Genomic DNA, 13,211 nt, shown 5'->3' with positions numbered 1-13,211 from the left:
AAGGATTCAGTGTAGATATTTTATTCATTGTAGATTTAAAAGCAATAGAACAGAAAGTACTTTGATGTCTATGTAATAATTTTTTGTCCCAAGTTTTTCCAATTTAATTCAGTAGGATAGATCGCACTTAGTATTTTATAAATGCTTTTTATCTAGGATCTAACTAACATTCTAAGGCACTATGAAAGCAGATGATTCAATTAGATGATAAAAATCTGCCTTCTCACCATGAAAGTTACTTAATGTTTTCAGTTGAAATCTGGATATTATTATTTTTTCATCATAATAAATTGTTCTTTTCCTGTTAGTGAGTTGGTTAAATTAACTATTTTCCTTACTTTGCCTAATTGGCATATTATATAAAGTCATGTTCTTTAATCTGAGCAGCTCAATTTGTTTTTTATAAACATTAACTTGAACAGGGGTTACTTCTTGAAAAGTACTGAATACCATTAACTCCAAAAATGAATTACTAATTTACATATGTAAACTATCAAATAATGTTTTTCTTTAGCCCTGCTTCAAAATTCCAATGAATGTTATGTTTGATAAAAGAAATAACTACTTAATAAGGGCTGAGGCTATTGTTAATTGCCCTGCACTACAGTTAGTCCAATGATTTATTGGATGTAGTTTTTATAATCTATCTTTACAGAATGTGAAAACTCCAACCATGTCCACAATTATCTTTACATATGTATGTGGGATACACATTTTTCAAGGAGCCTAAAACTAATTACTACTGCAGGTTAAAAAGGTGAATTGAAGCTAATTAGTGCTAAGTGGTGTAACTACATCATACTGGAGCTAGAATAATTAAAACTCTATTCCAAACTTATAATAATAAATCAAAACGCTCAATTGTACAAAGCACATGACTTTAATTACACATAAAGACTTTCCTCTGATTATTGTCATAAAATAACATATAAAATCTACTATCATGTAAAACCCAGTTCAAAATAATCCATTGTTTCTACAGAATGATTTAGGCAGCATCTTAGAAGCAAGCCCTAAATAGTTAAAAACAAAAACAAAAACAAGGGCTTCCCTGGTGGCGCAGTGGTTAAGAATCCGCCTGCCAATACAGGGGACACGGGTTCAAGCCCTGGTCCAGGAAGATCCTACATGCCGCGGAGCAACTAAGCCCATGTGCCACAACTACTGAGCCTGAACTCTGGAGCCCATGAGCCACAACGACTGAGCCTGCGAGCCACGACTACTGAAGCCTGCACTCTAGAGCCCGCGAGCCACAACTACTGAAGCCCACGTGCCTAGAGCCTGTGCTGCTCAACGAGAGAAGCCACCACAATGAGAAGCCCGCGCACAGCAACGAAGAGTATCCCCCACTCGCCGCAACTAGAGAAAGCCCGCACGCAGCAATGAAAACCCAACGCAGCCAAAAAATAAATACATTAAAACAAAAAACAAAAACAAAAACAAAACCTTCAAGCAGGTTCACAAAGATAAGGATGCAATATATAGTCTAATTCAATGTTAGGTAACTACAAACTAATGCCTGCATCAGAAAAAGATCTAAGCTTTTCTGAGTGACTAATGAAAGCAATAATAGACACTGTCCTTCAGTGAAAATATTTATATTTATGCCATTATCCGTCAAATGAAAAATCACCACTTTGAGAATCATTTTTTGGATATTAACCTAAGCATCAGACAGATGACTTCGAAACAAAGAATCCACCCTAAGAGATCACATTTTCAGGATTTTGACTTTTTTAATAAATTGTGACAAAACATTCCTACACAAATATAATTAAGAAGATCTAGGTTGTTTTAGTGTCTCTGAAGCACTAAATTATATTTCCATTTAGTATGTACTACAGTGCTAAATTTCTTCTCACAGAAAATTTTCCTTTTCTTGTACCATTTGATTTCCTACTATGAAAACATCCGTGCCAGCCTGGAATATTTATGTTTACGTGCTATGTGATTGGCAGCTCTGTAATTATGATAAGCTCCTTGGACCACAGTTTCTATGGCAACAGTCTAAGTGTCCATTCTTACCTGCTTTCTGGTCATCCACTGTATTGAGTTTAGTCTCGTCAGCTACTGTTAAAAGGTAAATGTATAATGGTTAGCCCAGTTAGTCCCACAGCCCAACATGCTTCAACCATTCCCAGATCTTTTCAGTTAGGTGATAATTCTTAGGTAATATTTCATGCAAAATATATGAAATATCAAGCAAACATTCATAATCAAAAAAGGGGGGAAAAGCAGTGTCTCCATGCAATGCCAGTCATCTCATTTCACAGACATGTGTGTTATTGATATGTTAGCATATCATAATTAGCTAGGCAAGGAATAGCCCGATTTTTCTTTTATGCATGGGATAAATGAATGCTTTTAGTCTCGAAGTACAAACAGCCACCAGAGAACAGCATAAATACGTTATAGTTGATTAACAAAGGTTTTTTTCTAATCATTCAATTGGTGTATGGATATAATTAATTAATTAATTTGTTTGTTTGTTTTGGTTTTTGGTGGATTTGGATTTAAAAAGAGACACTACGTGATTGGTGTTTGATTGAACAACTGGGATTATTTTCCTCCTCTCATTTGCTTCCAAATACTTCCTACAATAAATATGCTCTCAAATTATGACTCCAGTTAAAGGCCTTAATTATCAACACATAAGAGTTTCTATCAAATAAACCTCAAAGGACAGCAATGGAAGGAAAATATCATGAAGTAACCAAACTCTAGACATGGATTGAGATAATGGTTTCTCTCCAAAACTGCTTCTTCTGGTTCAAGCATCCCTACAACCAACCAAATCATATTCCAATGAAATTGGTTTTAAGCAGCCAAAGTGTTAAAACATTTCATTTTTTTCAAATAAAGATACATGAGTAGAGCATGATATGCACATGTGTTTGTTTCTTTTCTCATCAGAAAACATATATATTAACATATTGCACATGATGTAAACATGCCACTTAGAAGTATGGTTATCTCAAACTTGGAGAAAAACTAATTTTGCCAAATTGCCTCATTTCGCATTTATTTTCTCTATTGCTCACAGTAAACAGACATGTGTTTGGGACCATCAATTTTCATCTGAAAGCATCTAAACCGTATTTAGATAAAGATTCATGGAGATTGTACTCACTACCTAAATCCATGCTTTTTGATTTTCGCGTTTTAACGAAATCCAATTGACTGGCATCTGAAAATTGCTTTGTGCGTTTTTCTGACATACTCTGACGTCCAAATCCCTCTCGTTGAAAAGCAAGAACTGGATCGACGTCTGGACTCAAAGAGCTGGTGTGAAGAGAAAGAGAAACATAAAAACATTTACTGAAAATAAGAGACATGACGTTCAGGAAAGTTCATCTACACCTGTGTGTATGAATGTGTGTAAATGGATATTCCTCAGAAATATTTAAGCTAAGTAGCACAAATATAGTCCATCAAAAAAACTGTGGTTGTGTAGGAGGTGATGGGAAAATATGACATTAATTTACATTTAGAGCAATTCCTTCTCCATGTGAGAAAGATTGAATCTTTGAGGAAAACTTTCATATATTAATACAAATACTGGCAGCAAATTAGTGACTATATGAATTGCAACTGAATAGAAGTTTTGAAAAGAGTATGTTCTGCAGACTTGTGGTTGACAAGGGGGAGGGGAATGGGGGAGGGATGGATTGGGAGTTTGGGATTAGCAGATGCAAACTATTATATACAAAATGGATAAACAACAAGGTCCTACTGTATTGCACAGGGAACTCTATTCAATACCCTGTGATAAACCATAATGGAAACGAATATGAAAAAGAATGTATATATGTATAACTGAATCACTTTGCTGTACAGCAGAAATTAACACAACATTGTAAATCAACTATACTTCAGTAAAATAAATATTTTTTAAAAAAGTATATGTTCTGGTCATCTTATATATCCTTTATCTTGTGTTTCAGAAAAAAAAAACCACACCTTTATGGCATGTCGTTTTATGAGGATGTAGCTTCTCTTCAATACTTAATCAACTGAGAAGAAATCAACTCAACAAATCACGATTAGAACCTATTCTGATGAAAGTGTGGTGCCGGGTACCAAAGTCAAAGTAATAAATAAGAAAAGATCTCTATTCCCTAAGAAAAATACCAAACCAGAAGCACACAGAAGACTCTGTGATGCATGGATGGGAGACTGACTGGTATTCCAGGGAGTCAGGAAAAGCATGACTAAGTCTGGATGGCATTTGATTTGTGTGACACCAACACAGTGGCTCCAGCAGAGATGATGAAGCACAGGGCAGATCAGTGGTAACAGGATACAGTATCAAGTGTTTTCACAATGGAAGTGGCAGGGGAATCGGTCCTATTTGTAAAATCCCACTAACACTTTCAGAAGCACCACCAGGTGTTGTGAGCCCAGCCCCACAATGAAGTGGTTTTTCTCTATGCTGAGCACAGTGAGTAAACAGAGAGCTCTCCTATATCAGTGTGGAGCCACCTTGCCTATGTGGCCAGGTAGGAGAACATCCCTCCACAGCTCACTGGACACACTAGAATGTGGCGGCCTCTCCACTACGTCAGCTTCCACTATACAAGCCCTCCTTATGCTTCTGCTGGAAACCAGCTTCTCTAACCCTGTATTGGTCCTATGGGAATGACCATGCATATTGATAAAAGGGGAATGATCTGGTTTGGATATACATCAGAAATTTAGCTGACATTCACTGTGCGTGAAATGACAGATGGCATTAGGGAAAGGCTAAACCAAAAACTGCGACAAGGAAGACATCCAGGCAGTGCTTCGCCATCAGGTGATGTGGCCTGAAGGCTTTGAGCCCCTGTGTCTTCATTGGCTCCATGAAGAAAAGAGTGGCCCCAACCACTGGCCGGGCCACTGAGAGAATTCAAGGACACAAGGGGAAAGCCCTCAGTAAACTGCAAACCACCATGCAAAATAAATTATTATTAGCCAACAAAGACTTGCTATCTCAAATTTTCAAAGTCATGAAAATTATGATAACGGAAACAGGGTACTTAAAAACCAACCACCAACCAAAACCTCAAAAAGGAAATGAACGATCCTTCTCCATCTTTTCCACCAATCACAGAGCAGGGCCCGGGGAGGAGGCAACGTAGGTGTCTGGGACTCAGAATTCAAGGGAGCTCTGATCTCAGGGTCCTGTGAGTTCAGAGGCCACACCTGAGAGTGAGAAGCTCCTTGCGTTTGCTCCCCTGGGCACCTAGCTTGCTAACCCTTGTTCTGGCCCAGGGACTGGGAGCTCAGCCCAAAGCAAAAACGATTTTTTTATGTAAAACACTACATTATATCCTAATCAATGTTATTTTGTTTGCATCCTACACTAAATCTTTTCATTTTTAATATATCATATTTCATCTGTAAAGCCCGGAATAAATTTGACGTTCCAGGAAGAAGCAGGGTCATGTTCACCTTGAAGCCTTAGGTGCCCCTTCTCATATGACTCTGCTTAGACCCTATGTATGGATGTATATACATATGTGTGCATAGCTCCAGCATATATTATGTATATAAGTATAGACTGCTTTTACATATTTCTTAAATATATATGTGTGTGTATATTATGCTTATATAGTAGCATCCACATACTACTATGCTTATAATTTCCAGGGCACATCCACCCCAATTCGAAAACACAGTCCTAGAAGTGAAAAATTAAAACCTATATGGTGAGAACTATGACCCAATTTTGCAACAATAAACACTAAATATTATATTTGAACTGAGTAATTCTTTTTGTTTGTTTGTTTATTTTGGCTGCGCCATGCGGTATACGGGATCTTAGTTCCCCGATCAGGGATCGAACCTATGTCCCCTGCAGTGGAAGCTCGGAGTCTTAACCACGGGACCGCCGGGGAAGTCCAAGGGTAACTCTTTTAGATACTGAAAGTTGATCTCTCCGCCCATCCTGCACATGCTCATCAACCCTTTTCCGTATCGTGTGAATTACACTAAAACCTGAATTCCAAAGTAGGCATCAAATGTGTGAACAGAGTGAATCTGCAACACATTTTTAATAAAAATTATTGGTTAAAGGTTTTTCAAAGAAGTACAAATTTTTGTTCCTGAAAGCCACATCTTGGCCTATTTTTTAAACTAATTTTATATCCTCTGGAATTATGTTGTCACTAAGATTAGAATTTGCTGTTTTACCTTCTTCACCTTCAAAACGTTGTTATGTTCCCTAAGTCAATTCATGGATTGAAAACAAGTATATTCTATCAGTTAAGAAATGCAAAGTTTAGCCATTTGACATATTCAGCCTTCCACAATCGTGCAGCGAACTGTACACGTACACAACTGAAAACGGCAAATGAGTTTTTGAGTGAATAAGCATCTTAAAATAACTAAATATTCTTAAACCATAACATAATTAATTCTTCCCTATCAATATACCCATTAAACGAATTTCAGACACAAGAAACAATACGCTGGCATACTTAGCAAGTTAGTCTGCAGGACTGACAGCTGATTCTTTAAAGAATGCAGCCATACCCTGACCCCACCCCCCAAAAGTTATTAAAATTCCAGTTATTAATCCTGCCTTATTGCCCTTTTGTTTTCATAACATTTTCATCAAGGATTAGGGAGATATTGTCAGGCTGGAAAAGCTTACATTTTCTGCTGTGATTCAGAACAGCTGCCATTCTTGTTTGGATAACCCTTCATTCATATTCTTTTCCAGCCCCTGCACATTCCCCACAGCAAAATCATACAAGTCCTCACTGTTTTATGAATCCCCTTAGGGAAATTAATGCCACACTCCAGGCTTGCTTGTTGTTTATTGACTTTCACCAATACAGCATTTCTTAAGGCCCCAAACATCTATTCCTACGGCTGCCTTCAAAATTCCTCATCACGGTGGAGACTCAAAAGGTTTTTGTCCCTTCGATGAATACTGCAAATATCTAATCCTTACTTTCTCTGTCATTGCTTTACACTTTCAGAAAGAGATATAAACTGCAGCGGTAAATGCTACAGCATCTGATTCAAGTGGGTTTTTACTTTGTATGGTAGTTCCCCCTCTACGATGAACCAAAAAACTCGTTCAAAGATAAGCTGTTATCACGCGGGCTTGAGTGTGGCTCAATGCCACAACACTGAAATATCATTTTGCTGATGGATTCTTAAAAGACCCCAGAGAAAGGCCAATAAGAAGATTCTGGTATAATGCTTCACATGGTTGCGTTCATTATCACTGCAGCCTTCCAAGGTCATCCCTAGGAGGGACTTTCCCTTCGCTTATTGATGTGTATAATTACTAGGCACGCAAATGAAGACACTCATCCACATTTATTTGCCACACATTGGCTCAATAATATCAAATGCTTTCTTCTATTTTGAGAGATACAGGAGAAAAAATAGCATTAGACTGCCCCTGAAGTCATAATGTTAGAAGTAAGTACAAAGACTAGTAGAGTTACAGCACTCTAAAAAGAAAATCTGAAAAAGCCTCTTCCCACTCCCAGAATGTAACAACTACTAATTTGGCCAAAGTCATCTAATTGTTACAAACTCTCAGTCACCGAAGGGATTTGCTTAGAATTTATTTATGGAATAGAAAAACAATTTGTCGAATTAACACAGATCTAAAATAAAAGTTTCACTTGTGAAACTTAAATGAGTAGGGTTTGGGGGGGTTAGTGGTAGTTTTCTTGTTGGTTTGGCTAAACTCTTAACAATAGCCCTGGAAAGGCTAACACAGTTGGGCAGGTTTATGAGGTTGGAGGGCATCTTTTGTCTGAGGAGTGACAACTACGAGTATTAAATCATTATTATGAAATCAGAACACCGCTATAAAAGACACTGATTCACTGTGCTATGTGACAGACCATTTGACCCTAAAATCAAGTGTGACTGCAATTAACGGATGTTCCCCAACAGTGCTCTTACCACTCTGCTGACTCACTGATGCCAGCCTTGGCCCACGCGCCAGTGTCCGTGGTCACAAATCCTACATCATCGTGGGAGCTGGAAGAGGACTGGTCAGAGAGATGTGGGGGGAGCACTGGCAGCCTGTCCTCTTCGATCATGACAGTGTCATCTTGGGGCATATTCACCGTGGGGGACAGCTGGTATTTACCTGTCCAGTGGAAAAAAAACAAAGAGAAATTCTAGACATCCATCTAAGGGTTATGTATATGAATGTTAATACTTTGCTACATTAGAAAAAGTCTAAATTTCCAAAATCTGCTCAACCTGGTAGGACAAAAGAGAATTAAGTAAACTTATTTTTCATAAATGAATGTCAAATGGAGGCCTCCGGTCTCTTCCTTCCTCTGACACGACAGCTATAGTGCTCTGGGTGTGGTAGTCAATGTCTCTGGTATTAAGTTTCCTAAGGCCAGAGCTGATCTCCAGAATGACTTCTAATGTGAAAATGCCACGTAGATTTGAAGTTGTTATAGTCCTTTGAAACATTTTACCAGGAAATTTGGAGGGAAGCCCTGCACACTTACATCATTCATTCACTCATTCACTAGCTGGGCACCGACCACCTGGCAGGTTTGTAAGGAAGACTTAATCTCTGCCTCTCAATGGCTCACACCTCAGAGAAGGAGAGAGATAAAGTGGTAACTGATTGGTGCTCTGAGTGATGTGCCAGAAGTGCTCTGGCATTCACTAGTGCTGGTAATCGCCTGGGTAGCTGAAGGAAGAGGATGCTGAGAGTCTCAAAAAAAAAGTCAACATCCGAGATGGGTTGTGCATGATTAATACGATCTCTTCTACTGTAAGAAATGACGACATTGATTTTAGACATCAGCAACAACATCATTAAATGCACGATGGAGAATAGTGCACAGTGCACTCAGGTGACACTTCGAAGATGAGTGCATGCAGAACCGGGGCCTTGTGGGGAGATGGCAGGAGTGATATTAAAGAGAACAGATTAGGATCTCACTGCCCAGAGGTTTTTCAGGCCAAGACAGGGGAGCTTGTAAATTTTGATTTATTCAATTAGGATATAGTGTTCTCGGTAAGAGAAGTCCCAGAACTGTCCACATTGATCAGTTTCTTTCAGTAAAATCTGCTCAGGTTCCGGGATCTGCATGATAGGCGTTTATCTTTCCTGGGATAAAATTATAATTCAGAGGCCTGAATCCTTAAAGATAAAGCTGGGGTCCAAATGCTACCATCTTCCTCCCCAAAACACCTATAGTTCTTCTGGCTTCCTCCTCAAATCTTGTGCCATATTTCCTCTGAGCAAGAACTCATGGGTGAAGCTTCGGTTCACATGGATATCTTGTGAAAGGCTGTCCTCAGAGAAACATGCATCACGGTGTGGTGTCGCCCTACTGGCCTGTCTCTCCCAACAGAGCAAGGAGAACGGACAGTTTCCCTGTCACCTTACGGGAGGATGGAAACACTGACATTTCAAGTCCCGTGTCCACAGCTGTTAAGTCAGCTCTCCTGGTTCCTATGCAAGTAAAAAGGATTGCTGCACTTTCCCAATCCTACCACCGTTTCAAACAGGGTGGCCTTGTCCTTTACGAGTAATTGCTTTTAAAAATAGCACAATAGCAATGTGAAGACAGTTCATGAACATTTTCCCATCTGTATTAAGATCTAATTTTTAAACATTCACAAGAATGTGTAAACGATAATTTTCGTTTTAACACCATTTTGGAAACTGGGAGATGGCATATGAGACTTGAAGGGTTTTTAAAAATATATATTATTCTAGACATTTCAACAAAGGAGCAAACATTAAGTTGATCTTTTCAGGACAACCCACAAAAGCAAACTTGCTAGAAATTTCAAATGCGATCATTACTTAGCATCAACTACTCTATTACAGAAATAGTATATGTTCACTGAAACCTCTACTCAGCAAATTATCATGAAAAATACTCTATTTTGATTTGAAATGCATCCATTTTGACAAATTGTGAAAACTAGCAACTGTTTATAAACACTCGTGATAAAAATGTAAATCAAATTTAATACTTCATTGCTTCCCTTTCCTGAATTCAAATCACTCCTCTATGCCTACTTGAGTTTTAGGATACTAGTACAGAAAGACAGAAATCTGTCCAATAAAATATCATTCATAAATAAGATGGGACATTCCAGCACTATTACCTAAAGAAACATTTCCTTCCCAAAACATACTTTTTTCCCCCAAAAGTGTATAGAATGACAAATCCAAGTTAACCCTGGTAGCTCACCACTGACAAGGCACATGTCACAGCATTAAATGCCATGTCCTCACACAGGCAAAATTTATTGGAAGAAACTATATTGGTGTAATATAGCACATTCATTTCTAAACACAAAACCAAAAAGGCTTATGCAATATATTCTGAGAGACAGCCTAGCAAGCAGTATGGAACACAGAATGGTTCTTCACGTGCCAGTCCTTTTTTATGTTGTTTTAAGTAGAAATATTGTTCCTTAGGTGATCTAAAAATTTATACCTAAAGAAATGGCAGGAAATGTCCCTATTAACAAGGATTCAGCTTTTTTTCTTTTCCCTATGATTCTGGAGGCTAATATTTCAAAAGACTTGAGAATATATGTTTTCCATCAATTTTCCACTTCTTAACATACTTGCGACGAACAGTGTTTTGGGATGCGGCTCCAAGAATATATTGGGGGTAATGAACTAAGCTATCAAACTACATATTCTACCAAACTCCCCTTAGAATAACTCTCAATTATGTTTGCAGGTACTTGGCATATCCTAAATGTGAACCCTTCGAAGGGTGACTTCAGAAACCTTTGATCCGGTTTTTGATGAATAAACTTTCCTTTCCTCAACTAGTTAACCAACAAACTAAGATTTAGACTGCAGCCGAGTGAAACAATGAGATGCAGAATGACTGCTTACTAAACATTTATTCATTGGTACATTTACATAGAAGGCAACACTACGTGAAATGAGAAACCTTTTGCCAGAGATTTGACTCACAATAAAAACAACCTTAATGTTCCATTTTTCTATGTTGACTTTCTAACAAGATCAAAGTATGCTGAACAGAATTATTTTTTAAACTCACCACAATGTATCAATATAAAAACTACTGAGATTACATTAAAAAATGGAGACCACAGATTTCAGTTGTGCTTTAAACGGAAAAATTCTTCAGACAAAAAAGTTGGAAAACATTTAAGGTTCCATGCTCCCAAATGTCAGTTTGTGATATGTCCTACGAAGTGAACATGCTGGTGAAATTAGCTACACCTATTACCTCTATGGTTATTAGTAGTACTAGTTAAGACAGTCCAGCAATTTGTAAAATATTTTTAAGGCTTTTAAAAGGAAGAAATCCTATGTAGCCTTGCTACAGATTTCTTTTTGATAAATGTCCAAAATTACTCCTTGAAAATCCATGATAGTGGAAAGTCAGCCAATACAGATGACATCTGGAGAACTCTTGCCTTTGGCTGTGACTCTGGCTGACCCCACCAAAAGCTAAGGAGATCGATCAGGTTCCAGTAACGTGGGACTCGTGACTCAGAAAAATATGCATCGTAATTTTGGTTCAGAAACACAGAAGTCTGGGGCTTCAGACCTGTCAGTTAACTTCTTTGGGCCAGAATTTCCCTGAACAGACGTTTAGTAGGTTGGAGCACACGATTTGTAAGGTTGTTTCAAAGATAACTTCTTTGATTTTTAAATCACAGTGGCTGCCAGAATGGAAGATTCTGTTAGACGGTCTAAAGCCAGTTGCTTGAACATGTGGATACTTAAAAATGGATGTCAAAAAAGGATGAATGTCACTAACACTTACTGTGTGATCCCAGTATTCCCCAGAGACGGCTATTTTTAGAAAGAGGAAATAGCCAAGAACAAAATAAAACAAAAATTGTCATGGGATCTTGGGACTTAGTTCTTTTATCTGTTAAGTGGGAAAGTGTAGCTGATGACATCTGACACGCTTCCAACTCTAAAATCTCTTTTCCTTTTTTGGTCTATTTTTTGGAAGCTTCTCTCCTGGGTTAGGTTCCCAAAGAAATGAGTCAGAAAGCCTCAAAGCTCCTTTTGGGTCTAGAGTCCCACAGGAGGAATATGCTACATGAAAATTCACCCTGTCCACATAAAATTAATCACTTCTTAATGTAGTCAGCTGGAATTTCAATACAAAGTTCTATCTGAATCATAGCAGATCATGAAGCAGATACCACCACCTCCACTGGTGTCTACACAGGAGATATCCTAAAGGTATAGAAGACAACCGCTAACCAAACAAGATCTGAAAATTTTCCATGCACCCAGATACTGTGCCCAGCGCTAAATACTGTTGCTATTGGTTTAGGTTAGCTGAAAGTCAATGCTTTAATTTCTTATATTTGGTACCTGGCTTTGGTATCTTGTTGCAAGGTACTATCTTTGCAAGATTTCTAACTTTAAGTGGAAAGTGATGTTACGAACACTGTCTGTTTCTTAGGGCCAATGATGCTGAAATAGGGACTGACGAAGACTGAGGAATTCTCGAATTTGTAAAACTCAAGATAAATCAAATTAAGCATATACATTTCTCAGAGTAAACATGTATGGGATCCCTAGTTTCCCATACAACATGTAAAAAACTATCTTAAGAAAATATTCAAATCATTCAACATCAATTTGGCCTACCAACGAAGAGTAAGGAGTCTGTCACTGCCCCCCACCCCAGCCCAAAAGGCCAGGCACAGTACCTCACAAAGCACAGAGCTGGAAGATTACTGCCCCAGCAGAAGCATCTGGAATTGTAAAGTCCATTACATCTCTAGCAGAGGGAAGGGAAAACAATGCCAACTCTAATGCGAACTTAAGAGGACTAACGAGGCCACAGCTAATAAAGTCAGAGCAATAGACTGAAGAAAAAGAAAGAATCCTCAACCCATATATACAGCATTTCCAAAGGTCACTAGGTGAATTGGGGGGTTTTTGTTTTTTAGTTTTAGTTTTTCGCCTTCCTCTGAAGCATCAGGGATTGGAGTCAGGACGCAGGTGACAGGAACTGGTGGACCAATGGTCTGATTCAGTATGGCAAGTCCTATGTTCCTATAATAAAGGGGAAATTACAGCGAATCACTTTGTATGCACACAGATCCAGGGAACACATACACTCTCTCACTCAAGGGGTCTTGAATTTTCATCAGTGAAAAAGTATTTAATGGGCTTCCCTGGTGGCGCAGCGGTTGAGAGTCCGCCTGCCGATGCAGGGGACATGGGTTCGTGCCCCGGTCCAGGAAGATCCCAC

The 13,211-nt window shown here is 38.5% G+C and overlaps 1 protein-coding gene across 14 annotated transcripts in view; it reads right to left on the bottom strand.

Moving 5' to 3' along the window:
• The window catches only part of PARD3 (par-3 family cell polarity regulator), a 634,482-nt gene that overhangs the window by 231,211 nt on the left and 390,060 nt on the right, over positions 1-13,211 (bottom strand). For 4 of the 14 annotated variants that reach the window (XM_060097665.1, XM_060097667.1, XM_060097675.1 and 1 more), the window contains 3 exons: positions 7,915-8,104; positions 3,131-3,282; positions 2,026-2,070 (listed from right to left, as the gene is read on the bottom strand). In XM_060097665.1, the coding sequence (XP_059953648.1) occupies positions 2,026-2,070; positions 3,131-3,282; positions 7,915-8,104 (387 nt within the window). The remainder of the gene's footprint in view (positions 1-2,025; positions 2,071-3,130; positions 3,283-7,914; positions 8,105-13,211) is intronic. The other 10 variants (XM_060097666.1, XM_060097668.1, XM_060097679.1 and 7 more) reach the window with 4 other exon arrangements.

This window comes from Mesoplodon densirostris, chromosome 4, assembly GCF_025265405.1.
Source record: "Mesoplodon densirostris isolate mMesDen1 chromosome 4, mMesDen1 primary haplotype, whole genome shotgun sequence".
NCBI classification, from domain to species: domain Eukaryota; kingdom Metazoa; phylum Chordata; class Mammalia; order Artiodactyla; family Ziphiidae; genus Mesoplodon; species Mesoplodon densirostris.
Note: the sequence above shows the minus strand (reverse complement) of the source record. Positions and strands in the feature narration are given on the sequence as shown.